General features: G+C 39.8%; 2 protein-coding genes across 20 annotated transcripts in view; one reads left to right on the top strand and one right to left on the bottom strand.

Moving 5' to 3' along the window:
* The window catches only part of LOC126198697 (phosphatidylinositol phosphatase PTPRQ-like), a 485978-nt gene extending 473901 nt beyond the window's left edge, over positions 1–12077 (top strand). For 2 of the 5 annotated variants that reach the window (XM_049935195.1, XM_049935196.1), the window contains exons 17-18: positions 10308–10374; positions 10461–12077. In XM_049935195.1, coding sequence (XP_049791152.1) covers positions 10308–10374; positions 10461–10591 — 198 coding nt within the window. In that variant the 3' untranslated portion in view covers positions 10592–12077. The remainder of the gene's footprint in view (positions 1–10307; positions 10375–10460) is intronic. The other 3 variants (XM_049935197.1, XM_049935194.1, XM_049935193.1) reach the window with 2 other exon arrangements.
* Positions 12078–14753: 2676 nt separating this feature from the next.
* LOC126199076 (cytoplasmic dynein 1 intermediate chain) overlaps positions 14754–18653 on the bottom strand; it is a 204990-nt gene continuing 201090 nt past the window's right edge. For all 15 annotated transcript variants that reach the window (XM_049935797.1, XM_049935799.1, XM_049935802.1 and 12 more), the window contains one exon: positions 14754–15481. In XM_049935797.1, coding sequence (XP_049791754.1) covers positions 15329–15481 — 153 coding nt within the window. In that variant the 3' untranslated portion in view covers positions 14754–15328. The remainder of the gene's footprint in view (positions 15482–18653) is intronic.

Below are 18653 nucleotides of genomic sequence, written 5' to 3'. Positions count from 1 at the left end.
TTTGTTGTCTGGTCCATTCAACCCCCACAAACCAAACACCAAACCAGGTCTTTGTGTACAGACACCGGTGGCATGAAATGAGCATGAGGCAGAGGTGGTTGAAGGCGGACGACGTGTGCATGCACTCGTTCTTCAAGGGCCAGAAGATCGATTGCACCAGTCGGGGGTGTGCCCTCGGTGAATTCAGCTGGCAGGAGAAGGGGTTCTCCATACAAGACCTCGGCCAGCGAAGCATTCAGGTCCTCCTTGTGAGCAGAACAGATGCCGAATAAGACCAAGGAAGTGCCTCAGACCAAAGCCCGCGTGGCACATGAGTGCAGCTTTTAGAGTTCGGTGCCATCACCTGTAGGTGATAGGCAGTAGTGTGAAATTTTGCTACTCCACACAGCTCTCACAGTCGAGTGAAAAGCGTGGACTAGAATTGTCATCCCCGATCCCTAGTAAGTGAAAGGGGGCAGCCATATCTCATGACCCACACCGATAAGAAAGCATGAGCTATGGCCTCTGCCGTAATGTTGACCAGAGGGACTGCCTCATCCCAACGGGAGGGACTGCCTCATCCCAACGGGTTACATGGTCAATCATAGACAAATGTATTTGCACCCCTCAGAAGGGGGAGGGGACCGATCACATCAATGTGCACGTGCCGAAAGTGACCCCTGGGGATGTCAAACTGTCCTAAAGGTGGCTGCATGTGTCTGTCCACTTTGCTATGTTGGCAAGGGACATAAGTGCGGGTCCAGGAGCGGCAATCATGCTGCACGTCAGGCCAGACGAAACGTTCAGTGACTAGTCTTGTCATTGCTTGCATTCCAGGGTGGGCCAGGTTGTGTAAAGCATCAAAAATCCCGCGCCAAAGAGCGGACGGCAGCAAGGGGCGGTGGAAGCCCACAGAAACATCGCAGAGGGCAGGGGTCTTTGACCTGTGCAGGGCAAGAGGTTTGATAATGAACAACGACTCGCTGTCCGAAAGCAATCGCTGTGCATCTGCGTCTTCAGTTTGGAGTCGTGCGAGGTCATCTACGTTCAAGGGTGTGGAGAGCACCGAGATACGAGATAGAGAGTCAGCTACATTTTCCACACTGTGGATGTAACAAGCATCCAAGGAATGTTTGTAAATAAAGCCCACGTGCCAGAAGTGTCGTGGTTGGAGGTCCTTCGCTGAGTTGCATATTGCGTCAACGAGAGGTTTGTGGTAGTAGATACTGAAAGGGTGCCCCTGCAGGCTGCTCTGGAAGTGTTTGACTGCCTCGTAAACCATGAGAAGCTCGCGGTCGAAAGCCAACCATTTACACTGTCTCCTGGTTAGTTTTTTCGAAACAAAACGGAGTGGTTGGGTGGAGTCCGTGGTGTGCTGTTGTAAGACAGTGCCCACAGCTGACTCGCTAGCATCGGTCATAATAGAAATATGGGCCTCGTGGTCGTGGTGGGTGAGAGTGACTGCTTTCATGATGGCGGTTTTCAGATTATCAAATGCATCGAGTGTGGGCTTAGTCCAGTCCAACTTTCGCTTCCCTGTGGTATTTTTTACCAGAGAGGGCGTCAGTAAGGACCCATTGGATGGAGGCAGCTTGAGAATATGGTGTAGATAAATGTTTACCATACCCAGAAAACGATGGAGTTGAGCATAATCCTCAGGAAGAGGTAGTGCGAGAATGGTTTCGATATGAGAATACGTTGGTCAGAGGCCATCGGTTGAGACTGTATGGCCAAGGGGTGTAATTGATGTAGAACAGAGTTGAGATTTTTCGTGGTTGATCACCACACCATTGGCCTTGAGAGCCAAACGAACTGTATTGAGATGAAACTGGTGCTCCTTGGCAGATGAGCAAAAAATCAGAATGTTGTCCAAATAAGCAAATGGGAAAGGCAGAGGAAGCAAAATTAAATCAATGAACTGTTGCCATGTCTGTGCAGCGTTTTTCAAGCCTTAAGGCATGTAACAGTATTCAAATAGGCCAAAGGGTGTGATGATGGCTGTCTTCAGGATATCCGGCAGATGCATAGGAATTTGGTGATACACCTTTGAACAATCTAAGACAGAGAGGAACTTAGAGCCATGCAGTAATTGCGTGAAATGCTGGATATGAGGAATGGGATAGTTATTGATAATTGTCTGAGCATTAAGAGACCTGTAGTCCCCGCACATGCGTAGAACCAGATGCATGGTGGAGCGTTGCGGCCTGCAGGTCTGGCAAAAGTTTGAAATGATGTAGAAAGTCCACCCTGATCACAGGTTCATCCACATCGGCGACGTGGAAGGTCCAAGGAAATGTGGCGTATGGTGATAGGTGAAGTGACATCTTGATGGAGCCAAGGACTGCAATAGGGGAGTGATTGCTGTGATAAAAGCGAAGTTAGCAGGAGAAAGCATGTTGACTGCATGCTTGGCTGTGATAATGTTGAAGTCGGCACCAGTGTCGACAAGACAGCTAGTGCCCGATGACAGATCTGAGAAGTAGAGGCATCGCACCGTTGAGGCAAGTAGTGTGGTGTCGGACGGTAGGCGCCATGGACAATCACGGCAGGACGTGGCGCCTAAATGTGCCTGCCGGAATCGTTTGGGTATGAACAAGGCATGCGGCAGATGCGAGCAGCACCCCCATAAGTAGCATGGTACCAGTATAGTGGGTAAGCTTGGACGTGAGGCGTCGTCGAATGGGTGGGGGATGCATCGTTACCTGAGACTGCTCGGGCTGCTGCTCGGGTGAGGTCGGCTGCTGTCGGGAGGTCGCAGGCAGTACCTTCTGTAGGCTGGCAGCAGGCAGCTCCTGACAGGCCGCTGAGCTTCTGAGACATGTACGCTGACCCCTGCTGGCAGGATGTGGAACTGAAGGTGCAGGCATGCCAACTGAAGGTGATGGCAATGTTGTCCATGACAGGCGGTGTCGGTGAGAAATGATTGTGTACGCCCGATCAGCCATACGTAGACAAACCTCGAGAGGGTCAGCTATGTGAGATAGCAGGTGAAGTTGTAGGTCCAACAGGAGTTTGACTATCCACAAGGTCCACAGTGTGGTGTCTGGTAGTGCTTGATCATCAATTAATGCACAAATATGCCACCAAAGCTGCGAAGGTGAGTGGTCATCGAGGTGCTCATCATTGACGATGTGGTGGATAACCTCCGCTGGTGTGTGAGAAAGGTGTTTGATGAGCAACGTTTTCGCCATTAAATACTTGGGCAAGGTGGGCAGTGAGAGGAGCAGATCACTGATGAGGTCTGGATGAGCATGGAGGTGGCTCACCAGGCAGATGAAACGTGGGTTATCATCTGAAATCCTGCAGATATCCAGTAGGTGATCCACCAATCCGAACCAAGTCTTAAGGTTGTCCTTTAGCAACACAGGCAGCTTAGGAAACCTGCTGGTTTACACATGTTGATGCAGCACTGGGAGGCAAAGATCTGTGTGAGGGGGGTAGGAAGCCCCTGACACCAGGAATGCAGTATTGGTGGATGATGTGTCGTCTGCGGTCTGTGTGTGTGTGGGGGGGGGGGGGGGGTCAGCCGCAAGCAGCACACAATGTGGAGAGAGAGCGGTGCAACCGACGGCATGATGTGTGTCAACTGTACGCCCAAAGACGAACACGGCATGGGTGTAACGGCTGGTGCTGTTGTAACAGCGGCCAGAAGGCAGTCGCAGTGCAGTCATGGAGGGGCTGATCTGGTAACTGGCGCGGGTGGAACAGCCGTTGCCATTACGAAAGTGAGCTGCAGGCGATCGTGGTGTGACCACAGAGCAATGGTCACAGAAACGGGCGCAGTCAAGGCAACCGGTTTCGCTGAGATGGCGTGTGGGGGCAGAGCTATGACGTCAGGCATATAAGAAAGTATGACCCTATGCACATGAATGTTTAAATTACAGTTCTTGAACTTTGTTGGCACATCAGACCAAACTGAAGGTGACTGCTTAGCTGAGGGGTGAACCACAACGTCCTTCACTCAATTATCATTCACAATGGCACTAAGCGGTGTGCACTGTCCGTGTAGCAGCCGTTGCTGCGTAGTTGCACTTGATAGTGGCCATTCTGGGCCGGTTACGGTTAAGTGGCTGCTGGCATGGCTGGGCCCAGGTAATTGTTCACTTTTAACTAAATGCACATTAGGTACACTAGTAAATATGTAAGCACAGTTAATAGGGAGCGAAACATTAGCACAAAATGACACTGGTATATCCATTGTTCCGAAGACAATGTCGACTGGCACACAAAGTCCATTAAAGATGAAAAGAAGCACAAAATAATTTCCGAATATACGACGATGATGTCTGGGGCACCACTGTGGGTATCATGGGTTGTAGATTGGTAATAACACACTTTAGCTGTCGAATGAACATTTATTTAAGCAAAGAACAAGGCAAATACAACATGGCTGTACAAATGTACCATGCAGAGAAGACATAGACAAAGCAAATCAAAGATCATTGGGTCCAAAGATATAGCACTTTACACCAGAGGCACCACACATGCATTGAGACTGGCAGTCATCACTTTGAACAATTACTATGAGCTATGTTGTTGTTATGTCATGTATGTTGTGTATGTCCATAACACAGTAAGTATGCATTTCTTTATATATAGGTGGGTGGGGAGGGGGGGGGGGGGTATAATAATGGAATGAGACTGGTGCTTCCCATCGAAATAGAACTCAAGACATTTTTATAAACATTGAAAATAACAATGTATATAATACAAAGGGAGGGACAAGCCTCTTTAGAAAAGGGTAATTCCTGAAATAAATTGTCCCCCATAACAGTAACTGAAGTGAGAAAAATCATCAGTACTTTAAAAAACAAAAGATCAATAGGTTTAACCAATATTTTGAGGATGTTGGTAAAAGCCTGCTGTAATCTATTAACCAAAATTCCAGCACATATATTCAGTGCTCCGGGAATCAAGGTGTCCTTCCTGACAGATTGTAAGCCTATTTATGAAAATTGTTATGCTGCAGATGTTACAAATTATTGTTCAATCTACCTCTTGATAGCATTATCTAAAGTCGTTGAAAAATTGTTACTTGCCAGGCACTAGACGTATCAATGACAGCTTCAACTTTATTAGAAAAAATCAATGTGGACTTCGAAAAAGTATTTCTGCACTGGAAGTCATATTCACATTCACAGATGATGATTTGAATGCCTAGAGGGTTGGGGGTTGGATTGTTTGTGGGAAGAGACCAAACTGTGAGCTCATTGGTCTCATCGGATTAGGGAAGGATGGGGAAGGAAGTCAGCCATGCCCTTTCAAAGGAACCATCCCGGCATTTACCTGGAGTGATTTAGGGAAATCACGGAAAACCTAATCAGGATGGCTGGACGTGGGATTAAACTGTCTTCCTCCCGAATGTGAGTCCAGTGGGTGCTAACCACTGTGCCACCTCGCTCGGTGAATGATTGACAAAAACACATAGCCATTTGGTATTTTCTGTGATCTTCCAAAAGCATCTGACTGTGTCGATCCCACAAAACTTTTTGAGAAAGTGAGTCACAAAGGAAACAGGAGAAAAGTGAGTAAATGGCTAAAATCTTATATACAGTGCAGGTAGCAAAAGGTAGTTTTCTATGTAAACACCAAATAGACAGGAAAGGTATATTATGGAGTCTCACAAAGATCTGCCATTGGTCCACTATTATTTTTTATGTACATTAATGATCTACCTTTGTCCTCCAACAAAGCAAGCAACTTCACAACATTTGACATGATGTGTGCACTGTGATTGACAATAAATTATCCTACCAATTGCTTGTATATATTCTGAACTGGTTCACAGTACATTCACTAGGTATAAACCTCAGCAAAACAAACTACATCAAATTCAGTTCTGCCCGCAAAAGCTCACAGATTTTTATTGCACGCAAAGGCCAGGAGGTACAGAGCATATGTTGTTCAAAATTCTTAGGTGACCAAACAGTTCACAGACTTGGCTGGAACATCACATACTGCAAATCTTGAAATAGTTGTGTTTAGCAGGATTTATCATCAGGATAATTTTCAGTCAGAGATATCATTATTTCAAAATCAGAGTATTTTGGCTATTTCCAGTCACTCATTTATTATTTAATCATCTCATGGGGCAACTGACAAGCATCAAAAAAGTATTTACCATAAAGAAAAATGTCATTGAAATGATGCATGAAGTGCCTCCAAAAACTACTTAGCATAGCCTTTTTGAAGGATACTGTCCACAACTTCACAGTACATGTATCAATAGCGAACTTTATAACTAACAATCCATCTCACTACCATACATATGAAACATACCACAGTCATAACTCTAGAAAGAAACATGACCCACACTCTGATATGAAGAATTTGTCTCTAGTTCAGAATGGAGTAAAAGACAATACCACCAAAATTTTTAACTCACTTTCAAGTAATCATAAATTACAATAATAAACTATTTAAAGCTAAATAAAAAGAATTTTTCCTTGAAAACACTTATAATTTTCTATGTGGTCTAATATCACAACTATATAAGTTCAATTTGTTCAAAGCAAATAGAAATAAATATGTGGAAGAGATCCTGAACTAAGCTTTTGTGTTATCTGTCCTAAATTTTTAACTGGATGGGATCAATTTCAGGGTGGACTAATGAAACATCAGAAGAGTGCAGTGTGTGTGATAATTGTTGTCTGTAAGTCATAATTTGTTCTTTTACAGGATTCTCAAACTGGAGATGATACTGAAGTCTGCTAATATTTTTCTTCCTCTCATTCAGTCTCAAAACTCATTTCTGTTATGCCTTCTGAAACCAGAAATTAATTTCTTTAATTTTATCTGTTTTTGTTTGTTATACCTACAATTAAAATTGCTTTATTTTTTCAGTTTATGTCCATTCACAAAATGTTATTGTTATTGCTGTGTTCTTTAATATTTAAAGACTGAGCTCCTGTTAAATCATGTTACGAGAATAAGATATTACCTCTATATGTGAACACAGTCCATCATCAATCCAACAAATTACCAAGTATTAAACATGTCATAACAGTGACAATAATGATAATAAATGAATGCAATATTAGAAGTTCTTGTCAGACTTACTTTAAATACAATTTCAAGGCATTAAATATTATTGTGTGTCTGTTAATCATTTATTGTAAACTGGGTGTTTTGAAATCATGGACCAATGGACAGAAATGAGTATTTCAGGCAGTGTGGGATTGTGAACATGCCTATGGGATTGTGAACAAGCAATGTGTGTGAGGCGTATGCTTGTAAACTGCTTATTTATCATATATTGCTTGCCATATTGGCATCGATGGCACTACCTTGAAAAAGAATGATACAATTGTAGATGGTACATTGTGTGTCCTCACTGTTCATAATTCATGACTAACTGTCAAAGGTGATGAAGTGTTTGGCACAGGAACTTGCAGACAGGTATTTAGCAAATTTTGCAGTAGGATGTAGTGCTGTGAAAGCCAAGAATAAAATTACACCTTATGCCTAAAAGGAATTATTTTATTCTTTTTAAATATATCAATTTTACCTGCAAGATTTTATAATGATTCTTTATCTCCTCTTTTTATCTACTACCAGACAGAAGGTGACCACTGGTTGGTTGAAAGTAGTTAATACTGCATTGTGAAATAAAATGCTCATGTGATTGATTAAGTCCTTTTATATTTTATATATGAGTCAATCAATCACTTCATCTCCATGGCCAGCATGTCATTTTCTTTGGTCTGTTGGTAGGTACATCTGCAGTCTTGGTACATACTGAAATCCCCACACCATACTACTGTAACACCAATACAAAATAGCACAACACATCTCCACTTTATCAATGGGCTGTGCCATTTTGTTTTGACTTCTGTAACTGCAAGCTCTGTTACTGTGCTGTGGAGATATCTGTGTGTATGAGGACTGCAGACATGTATCTACCAATATACAAGAACTTAATTCCTCTTCTTCCCAAAACATTTTTTCTTAAGCAGGTTTTTACAAAGCCTCTTCCAATCTTCTCCTTTCACACACATTCTACTATAGACAATTTTGTCGCTTTGTAGACCTCTCCATTTTGTTCATGGTCTTCCAGTTGGTTTTCTTCTAGATTCCATCCATTTCAGAGTCCTTCTTGGTAGCCACTCTTCCCTCATTCTTTTAATCTGGCCCCGCCATCTCAGATTCTTTATCTCCAAAGTTCAGAGAATGTGCCAAAATTTTATGCAACACAGTAATGCATGCATTGAGACTAGCATTCCCCACTTCACATATTTTCTATGAACTTAACTTGCTGCTATACGGTTTAGTTATGTAACCAAAAAATTAAATTTTCAATTTGAATCATAGTTTCTTATCTCAAACAATGGAAAATCTAGGATGAAATGTAACAATATTATGAGAAGGAAAGTTGCTAGTCACCATATAGCGGAGATGCTGAGTCGTAGATAGGTACAACGAAAAGACTCTCAAAGTAAAGCTTTTCAGCCATTGGCTGTTGTCAACACACACACACACACACACACACACACATTTGCAGTTGCATGTCGGTGTGCACGCGCATGCATGTGTCTATTGTTGATGAAGGCCAATGGTCAAAAGATTTAATTGTGACAATCTTTCTTATCTCAATGCATTCAAAATAGGATTCCCCTCACATGTGTATAATTTTGATAATTGCAGGTTTTGGACAATTTGTACACAGTTTATACATATCACATCAGCATATGAGGATAGTATAACGGAGATTATGAGTAACTGTGTTTACATGCAGCTGTCAGAATTACAAAAATGAAATTGTTTACTCAGAAACTGATTTCACCAGTCTGTTGTAGATGACTTTTCAATATGATGAAGATGTAAGGTATATTCTAGTTTTTGATTCAGCAGCAGATTTGTGTGTATTGGCCTTTTATCATTTGGTGAAATCATTTACAACATTTTATCACTATTTTATTCAGATAATCTGTTTTTGACAAATCTGTAATGCACTGATAATCCAGCCAATACTACAGAAGTAGGTTTTTTTGTTAATGACTGTATTAGACTGGGCGTGGTCATATGCTATATTCAACTGTAATATTAGAGATTTCCCAGAGGGGGAAAAAATATTCATTTGCAGTTACAACTGAATAATCTACATCTACATACATACTCTACACGCCACAATGTGGTGTATGGCAGAGAGAACCATGTAGCACTAGCAGTTATTTCCTTTCCTGTCTGTGTTTGAATCCTAATTTCTCTTTTAGTCTTCACGGCCCTTAAACAAAATGAACATTGACAACAGTTTCCGTTTCTGCAGTCAGCTGCAATTGCTTGTTATTTAAATTTTCTCAATAAAGCTTCACAAAAAGAAAGTTGCCTTTCCTCCAAGAATTCCCATTTGAGTTCATGAAACATCTGTTATCTGCGTTGATCGAATAAACCAATAAGAAACATAGCAGCACACTTCTGAATTGCTTCCTTTAATCTGACCTGGTGGTGATCCCAAACATTTGAGCAGTACTCAAGAATGGGTTGTACTATTGTTCCAAAGGTGGTCTCCTTTGCAGGCGAGCTTCTCTTCTCTAGAACTCCCTCAATAAACCAAATCAACCATTCACCTATCCTACTAATAGGTAATTTCTTCTCATCATTAGTAAAGCTTAAGAAACGCCTTCAACATTCACACCAATTAATGTTGCAACAACATTTACAAAAGTGTTGTTAATAACATTTATTCTTTCTAGATGTTACCCTTAGTATTACCTCTTATCACTATCCTTTTGGAAATTTCAAGGTTTAATTTTTGGTGTTGTCACCCTGTGATTCTTATATCAGTTTCCATTTCTAATTCTCAAACTTTGTGCTCAGAAACAAAGCTTTACAACTGATTTCTAGTCACTGAAATTGATCATGTTGGTAGCTTTTTAACATGCTGTGAGGCCGGACGCCATGTACTTGTCAGCCTGCTGTTGAAAAGTCCACAACAATGTGTACAACAGTCACCATGTTTATCAAGGCAACTACCTTTTTACTTGGCAAATGTGTTACTTTGATTCATTTAAATTTATACATAATCACCTGTAGTGGTTTCAATGTTGGTATCACTAGTGCGCCTATGTTGACATCTTATGTTACAAGATTTACCTTGCCTCTTAATATGTAGTGTTTTCTGTTTACTTCAAATAAGATGACAGAGAACAAAATCTATATTCTGAGAAGTTGATGCCTACTGAGGTACGACACGATTGTATTTTCAGCATTTGTATTCTGTAAGTGTAATATCTGTCTTACTGTCATATTTCGATATGATCTTCGGTCACTTCTTTACGTAGGGCACTAGTTGGAATGTTACTAACAGATTTACTTGGGTTTCTTTACAGGCTCAGTATGCATACATCTATAAGTGCATGAGGGATGCGTTAGCGAATACAGCATATCCAAAACATGGTAAATATTATTAAATTGTTTGATAATGGTTAATTATGAAAAAAATTGAATTTTTTTAATGTGGTGTGTGCGGTTATTTTGTTTAGACAAAACTTCTACAAGTTCACTGGAACCAATCTATGAATCTGCAGGCCCTGCTCTAAATGCTACAGTCCACGACAGTTCAAGGATGCTGAATGCAAAATCGAATATAACTGAAAATGAATATGAACTGTAATTTATTGTTGAACATTATTTAATGCTGTGTATTGTGCTTACAAAATATGAACTGAATTAATTACATGAAATTTGATCTCATGATTTTCAAGCATCAATCATAAATGAGAGCTAAGATGAACAAGTGCTAGCAAAAAGGAAACACACTATATCCTCAATTTACAAAGGTGACAAAAATGATTTGGAAGTGATAATATTTCTTTTCCCAACTGAATTGATTTGTAACTGGCTTCAATAGCTCTTGCTCAGATGATAATATAGTTATTTAGAGAAATAGAGCACCCTACCTGACAAAATTTATAAAAAAATATCAGTGTGATATATGTTAGTTGGAGATGTTTATGTTCTCATAACAAGAACAGCTCAAAAATAACCCTGTGTTCACTTTACATACAGTAGAAAAAATTCTTCGCATGTAAATAAAATGCTATCTGAAAGTTCCTGATTTGTATCTGAATTGTATTGGTGTTCATTGTAATTTTGATAACTATTTTAAACCATTACGTATGCAAAATTTATTAGGCTAGGCTTCCATGTGGCCTGAATTATTTGAACATTTTGATGTCCACACCATTGAATTTAATAACTGGTTTTGTATTAACAGATGGTCTCACTTGAATGTTAATTACAACAGATTTAAACTCATTTCTTTGTGCATCTAACAACAACATGCAACTTTTTGTTGTTTGGTTTTAATTGTGGCATTTTAAAGTACAGGATTTTGATTTTCCATTTTTTCGCATTCTGCAGATGTATCTCTTAACATAAACCTGTGAAATGTGAATTTACAGATTAGTGTGGACTAAATTTTAATACACCACAGCATGTTGTGTTCTTGACACTTACTCCAAGTTTTAATATTCATGATTACTGCAACAAATTTTGTGAAATATGCTGTGGGTTTTGTCACATTGTGAAGTTGATTGTATTGTGTTACAAGTCGACATCTCATGCTGCACAATAACTGTTAAATACAGGATTAGTCCTGTGTACATTAATCATAAATAATGTTATGTCATCTCATTTTATCGCTATAATAATGATTGTGTCAAGTGTGTTTGTAAATATATTTAAGGAGAATGTGGATACCCACTGAAATTTTTATATCATATCTGATACTCAAACTGTACTCTGAGAGTGTTTCATGCATTCATATACATCAATTTCATCTAATGTAAATAAATGAAAATAGTACTCTGGCAATATCTTTTAATCTTTAGTCACAAAGAAATTATTCAAGATGTACTCAAATGATTCATGAATAACACCATGTGTATTTCACCTACAAAGTGATTATGCCCACCAATATCTTCATCTGTGCTGGTCTTTACCCATTACCAACACACATCTCACTATCCGAAAGTATCTTTAGGAATATGTATCACTGATTGGTTGAAACAAAGAAACAATTAAAAAATAATGACTTTCATCCAGAATCTCAGTGACAGGAAATGACTGCCACTAGCATGTATTACAGTTAATTAAAATTCTTGCATTACAGGATTATGTTTGATATTTTGACATCCCTTCCTTTACAAGCTGTAACCTAATAAGATACTGATTTGACACAAGACACTCACAGTAACAACACCAGCAATCATGTGAATAGTACAACAGCAACAAGACAAAACAGACAGCAGTCACAATTAATAACTGTTGCGATTACAACTAATTTTTCTTGCTGTGGTCTTGTATAAATGCTGGTTTTCATCTCTCCACACTACCTTATTAGCATTGGAGACAAGCCTCTTCATCTCTGAATAACTACTGAAACCTACATCTATTTGAACATGCTTACTACACTCATCTCATGGTCTCCCACTACAGTTTATCTGTACCAACACACACACACACACACACACACACACACACACACACACAAAATCACTACCCTCTATTAACAAACTGATGATTTCTTGATGCTGCAGGATGTGCCAAATCAATCAATTCCTTCTTTTACGCAACTTGTATCATAAATTTCTTTTTTCTCCAGTTTGATTCTGTACCTCCTCAGTAGCTACTCCGGCCAACCATCCAATTTTCAGCATTCTTCTGTAGCACTAAATTTCACAAGCATTCTCTTCTTGACTCAGCTCATTACTGTTCATGTTTCACTTCCCTACAAAGCGAAACCCCAAATACATACCTTCACAAAGTGTTCCTATCAGTTAAATATATATTAGATGCAAACAAACACCCATTTATCAGACATGCTTTCATTGCTATTGAAAGAGAACTGACAATAGTCAAAGTGTGTGCAAAGTGCAGAGAATATTAAGAAATCTAGAAATGGTTTCACTGCTGTAGCCAGCCTGCACTGTATATTCTATGTACTTAAGCCATTATCAGTTATCTCACTACAAAACAGCAAAACTCATTTACTATCTCATTTCCTATCATCTTATAACCTCTTCTCAGAATACTACATATTCCACACAACTGCTCTTCCAACACATTCATTGCCTCAGACAGAATTGCAATGTTATTGGAAAATCTCAAAGTTTTTATTTCAGTCCCTTGAACTTTAATTCCCCCCCACAAATTTTTGCTTTGTTTCTTTTACTGCTTGCTCAATGTGCAGACTGAATAGCATTGGAGACAGACTACAGCCCCACTTCACTTCCTTCTCAACCACTGCTTCCTTTCATGTCACTGGAGTCTTACTTGCAGTCTTGTTTCTGTACAATTGGTAAATAATTTTTGCTCCCTGTATTTTATCCCTGGCATTTTTAGAATATCAGTGTATTCCAATTAACATTGTCAAAAGCTCTCTCTTAATTTAAAAATGCTATATACCTGAAAAAATGTGTATTTACTGATAACATATTCATCACCACCCCACTACCACTTGGACTCTATTTGTCACCATTTACTCTACCTTCCCATGCACTAACATGTTCCATGTTAAGAGCATAACATTTATTGAAGGCAACCTCTCTCAGTGTCCTTCCTATTCTATATTCACTACCTCATATCTTATTCACAATCAAATCTGAGGGAAAGGTACAAAAACAAATCATGGCACAATCACACACACCCTTACAGTACCCTCCTATGCCAACTTCTTTATTGGCCATCTACAGGAAACCTTCGTAGCAATCCATAAATCCAAAACTCGTGTCTGGTTTAGGTTCACTAAAGGTATCTTCATGATATGGACCCCAGAGACCAAGACCACTAACCTCACTCCTACACAGCCTTAACATCTCTCCTATCTTCTACACATGATCCTCCTCACTCAACATGTCACTTCTCTGGGCATTAATCTCCATTTCTATGATGGCTACATCCATACCGATGTCCTTATCAAACACACTAAAAATTGACAGTATGTGTGTTTTCTACAAGAAAAATTCTGTTGAGAAAACTAATAAATACAAGACAGAACTGCAATTTACTACTTACCTTCAGAAAGCGAAGCATTTAGTACTACTGATACACACACATAAAAGTGAAAGTGATGACATTACCACTGCTCATGTTTTCTTACACCATACCCATACCATTACTAATAATTGGAAACACTTTCCATGCTACCAAATAATATAATGTACTCGAGCATCACATGAAACAAGTGAATACAGTGGAAGAGAGCATTATATATCTTCCAAAAAAGGAAACTGTGTATTTTCCAGTGCATATAATTATGAGGGAAACGCTTTTGTGATTAATGTTTCATTTTCTCCTCTAAATTTTCCAATAAATAAATTTATAAAGGAGAATAGTTCTTTGTTTCAAACTCTTTATTTGGTAAGACCTGATAGCATGGGCAAATGCACGATACATACAGAATATTTACAACTTATGTCATTTTACAAGGAGTGAGAAATAGCTTCTGAAAGACAAGGTATGAAAAATAAGTTTAAAGTATATCAATAAATGATACAAAAAGCAACGTGGCTTTTATGGTAATGAAAAAACATGAATCACAACTTAAGCCAAGACTACCGTCTTGAAAATTTACAAAAATTACTTAAAGAAAATTAAATTATTTAATAAATTATGTAATATGAAAACATTGAAGCAATAGTCATTGCTAAGGTATCAAATTATTTAAGAGTAGGTGAAAATATTATAATCAATAAATATCACAGCATTATATATACATTCTCGAGATATTTACAATAATGGCCCATTCACGGTACTTTGTTTATAAAAAAAAAAAAAGGAATTTACAAGCCTGGGCAGCAAGCATACTGGTAGTAAGTACAGACATAAATTTCATATTTCATTTCTTCCCTAAGTGTAGTAGCTTACATTTCTTTTAAGCTTGCAAATTAGTTGAATGTCCTTCATAAACCTTATATCTTAATACTGCAAAATATCAAAATACTGGAGTAATATTATGCAGCCCCTCCACCCAGAAAGTTGAATTGAGAAAGCCAAAATTACTGTTTTCCTGTCAGATGCACCATAAAAACTGAAATGAATGAAAGTTATGAGTTTAGCAATGAAGTTTTCCTGAACTGTGGACTGATAGGGCTGCGATTTCATGCTACTACTAAATTTAGTGTGTTATGCCAAATTTTGCACTTTGTGCATATGTTCATTAAATAGTTGCTAAATGCAGCATGACATCATTATCTGCCCATGGCTTTACGCCCACAATCACACAACACAAAAATCATTACAAATAAAGCTATTATACAAATAATGTAGACAGAAAATTACACATATAGGTGCCCCTTGTTGAATTTTTTTAAAAAACATTCTGGGAACAAAATAACTCCCGACTTCCTCAACGGAGTGGAGAAGATGACAGCGAGGACAGGCTCCCTGGACCGGAGTTGACACTCAATTTGTCAATATCATCATCAGCTTGATTATTGCGTAATTCTTGCAGTGTATAAACAAATTTGCTCCATTCATCAAGACGTGGTTGTGCCAATTGCTGTAATTGAAAAAAAGTCTTTAGTTAATATGTTATATATTAACACAATGGAAGTGATTAAAATATCTGCTCCCCCCCCCCCAAAATAAATAAATAATTTGCCAGCTACTTGTATCCACATGAGCAACTGTATTAGAGATGCTATCTTGGAGTGAGAACACCCCTATGCAATCAATGCTTTTGATCACAGCCAGACTCCGTTCGCCAGACACCAGATGCACGGAGGAATGCCTCGTTCTGAAGTCTTGCAAGCTCAGGGTCTTTCACATGCCGCAGTGTAAAGGATGTACTGTAAGTATCTTGGTTCAGGAAAAACTGCACTGAGTGCCACTACAATGACAGGAGTTACTATCAAATATTGTGGATTCTAACAATGAATGGAGGGTCTAAAATGCTGCAAATAAGTGTGAATTCAGCACAGGAGAACAACAACTGGTGATAGCTATGTCATCAAGAGCCACTTTCTTGCTATGCAATAGAACATTCATTGAGGGAAAGAAAAGAAAGGGGAGGCCACCTGATAGAATTTTATACAGAGTATAATTTAACCTCTGTTAACACTTGGTTTAAGAACCATGAACAACTACTACATATGTGGAAGAGACCTTGAGATTCTACAGTTTTCAGGTATACTGCGTAATGGTCAGACATATTTTGGAATCCAAATATATATTTACAAAGGCAAATAAGTGACTGACTTTAATTTATTGGTTATGAGCAACAAATCAAAATTGAAGAGTTTTGTATTGTTTTTATCCCATTTCAGATTTTCCAGAATTCAATTACATAGGTCTGTATATTAACCACTGAAAATATTTCAGCAATCTTCTGCATGTGTATTTTTCAAATTATCTATTACATAATTTTGAAAAGCTCATATCTGTGGACTGAATCACTTATCAGAGAGTGATGGAGTGATATGAGTGACAGAAAAAGTCTAATTATTCGCTTTGAGCCAAGACTCCACCTGTATTGGCTTTGCTCGTCCTTCTCCGAAGTACTCAGTACAGCATGAAATTTCATTTACTATTGCAGTGTGGCATTTTTTGGTCAGCACAACTCTCTTCAGTTCAGCAAAATCATGGTGCCAGTACAATTTATGCTTCACTATTTGTTTGTGAAATCAAGGACGTTCATTGAACTAGTAGATGTTTGCAAAGAGGCAGTCTCGTGATGTATCTTGCACAAGTCTTTAAAAATGAATGGGACTGACAGAAGAGGGGAATGAGGATTCTCAGTACATATTATATAGTCACATAAGACATGAAATGATATTACAACACCATGCAGAAACATCCCCCAGCTTGTCACAAGCGAGTAACTCCCGTAACTGGGGAGAGGATGCTGTTTTGATCAAGACTGATACAGATCTCATTTAGGTCAAGCCCTCCACCTCCCTGAACTTGTCCTCTAAATGCTCAACAACAAACTGAGGCTTAATTGTCATGAAAGATTCCTCATCAGCTCTCATACATACAAGGTACCAGGGCAAATAAGATCTGCTGCCATCCTTAGCCTGAAGTTCCTCCCACGGTGTGGCCAGGGAGGGGAATGATTTGGGGTTGTACTTCTGTGCGTTGAATTGAGCTCGTGATCACTTAGAGACTGCTGGTGTTTCACCACCAGCAAGAGATGATGGGCAATGCTTCGTCACATGTCATCCGCCCTCATGCCACCCACTCCGACCAGGGGGGCTCCCCACAGCACCACCCAGCCGCAGCAAAGGCTACCTGGCAGGATAGCCATTGCAGGGAGTCCCAATGCCCCAGGGGGATGGGCATCTACTCCTTGACATACATGGGGAGTTAAAGGCGCAAGCATCAGCAGAGCATTCCCTGCGTGGTCAGGGGGCTACAACCAAGAGTGTACATGGCAGCCCCACCACAACGGACTGGCTACCGTGCTGAATATCAGCTGCAAAGAAGTGCATGGTCATCGTCGACGCAGAAATCGACACTGCATAGTGCATTGTGGAAAACGCACCCAGGAAGGTGTCCTTGCCCAAGAGATGGAGAATGGGCAGGACTGCAATGCAACAATGAGAAAGTGGGCTAAACATCTCAATGCAGGATTGGCACGATGCACCTTGCAAGGTGCCCTTCCCCAATTGGCTTGCTCTTCGGGAAAATTTTGAAGAATGGAGGTAAAACCCTACAGGGGACCGTCACATAAAGGCCGAAACATGTGAAACTCCTTTTAGTCTCCTCGTACAACAGGCAGGAATATCTCGTGCCTATTCTAACCCCCAGACCCTCAGGGGGACAAGTCATATGCAGTGCGACTGCACTGACATTTAAATGCAGTGTGTTCAGAATTTCCCCCCTCCCCCCTCCTCCCACTCTCTCAGTGTGGCGTGGCAGTGGGGGAAATGTGCAGCAAGACTGAGCACTATGGTACTTATTGCAGGGCATGGGTTATGAGCTGAAATCTTGGCCGCTCCTGAATTACACGGGTAAGTGCCAGCAGTTTTGTACTGTTGGATGCAATAATTACCTGTAAAATGGGAATCCTGGTTTTTTTTCCTAGGACAGCATACCTACTCAATTTTATGAAACTTGAGTCATGTGTCAACAAACAAGTAACTTCTACGAGCACTTTCTGACATGTTTACATTAGGACTTGTACAAGTTTACTTCTGCAAGTCGCTTCAACAAGTTAATTCCAGGAATTTGCTCCGCATATTTCCAGTAGTGTTTCCAATAGAGGTATCATGAGACAGGCAAGTGGAAGCTTACTGTGTCACAGCTAAAAACAGAGTAGGCACTAAAAACAAAGTTCAGAAAATATTTGGGTGAAGAAATGGATACAGACACATACATATTTAATTTATCACAAAACACTATTAAATTAAATAAAATCAGTGGACTTCACTCAGAGTAAACGCTTTCGGAGAACGTTGTTTGCTGATTTAAAACATCTTGTGTCAATTTTTTTTTGAGTCACCAGTCTTCTGACTGGTTTGATGCAGCCCGCCACGTATTCCTCTCTTATGCCAACCTCTTCATCTCAGTCTAACACTTGCAACCTACATCCTCAATTATTTGCTGGATGTATTCCAGTCTCTGTCTTCCTCTACAGTTTTTACCCTCTATAGCACCCTCTAGTATTATGGAAGATATTCCCTGATGTCTTAATAGATATCCTGTTACCCCCGCCTTTTTTCTTGTCAGTG

Source organism: Schistocerca nitens, chromosome 8, assembly GCF_023898315.1.
Source record: "Schistocerca nitens isolate TAMUIC-IGC-003100 chromosome 8, iqSchNite1.1, whole genome shotgun sequence".
NCBI classification, from domain to species: domain Eukaryota; kingdom Metazoa; phylum Arthropoda; class Insecta; order Orthoptera; family Acrididae; genus Schistocerca; species Schistocerca nitens.
The sequence above is the reverse complement of the archived record's forward strand: the minus strand, read 5'-3'. Positions and strand labels throughout refer to the sequence as shown.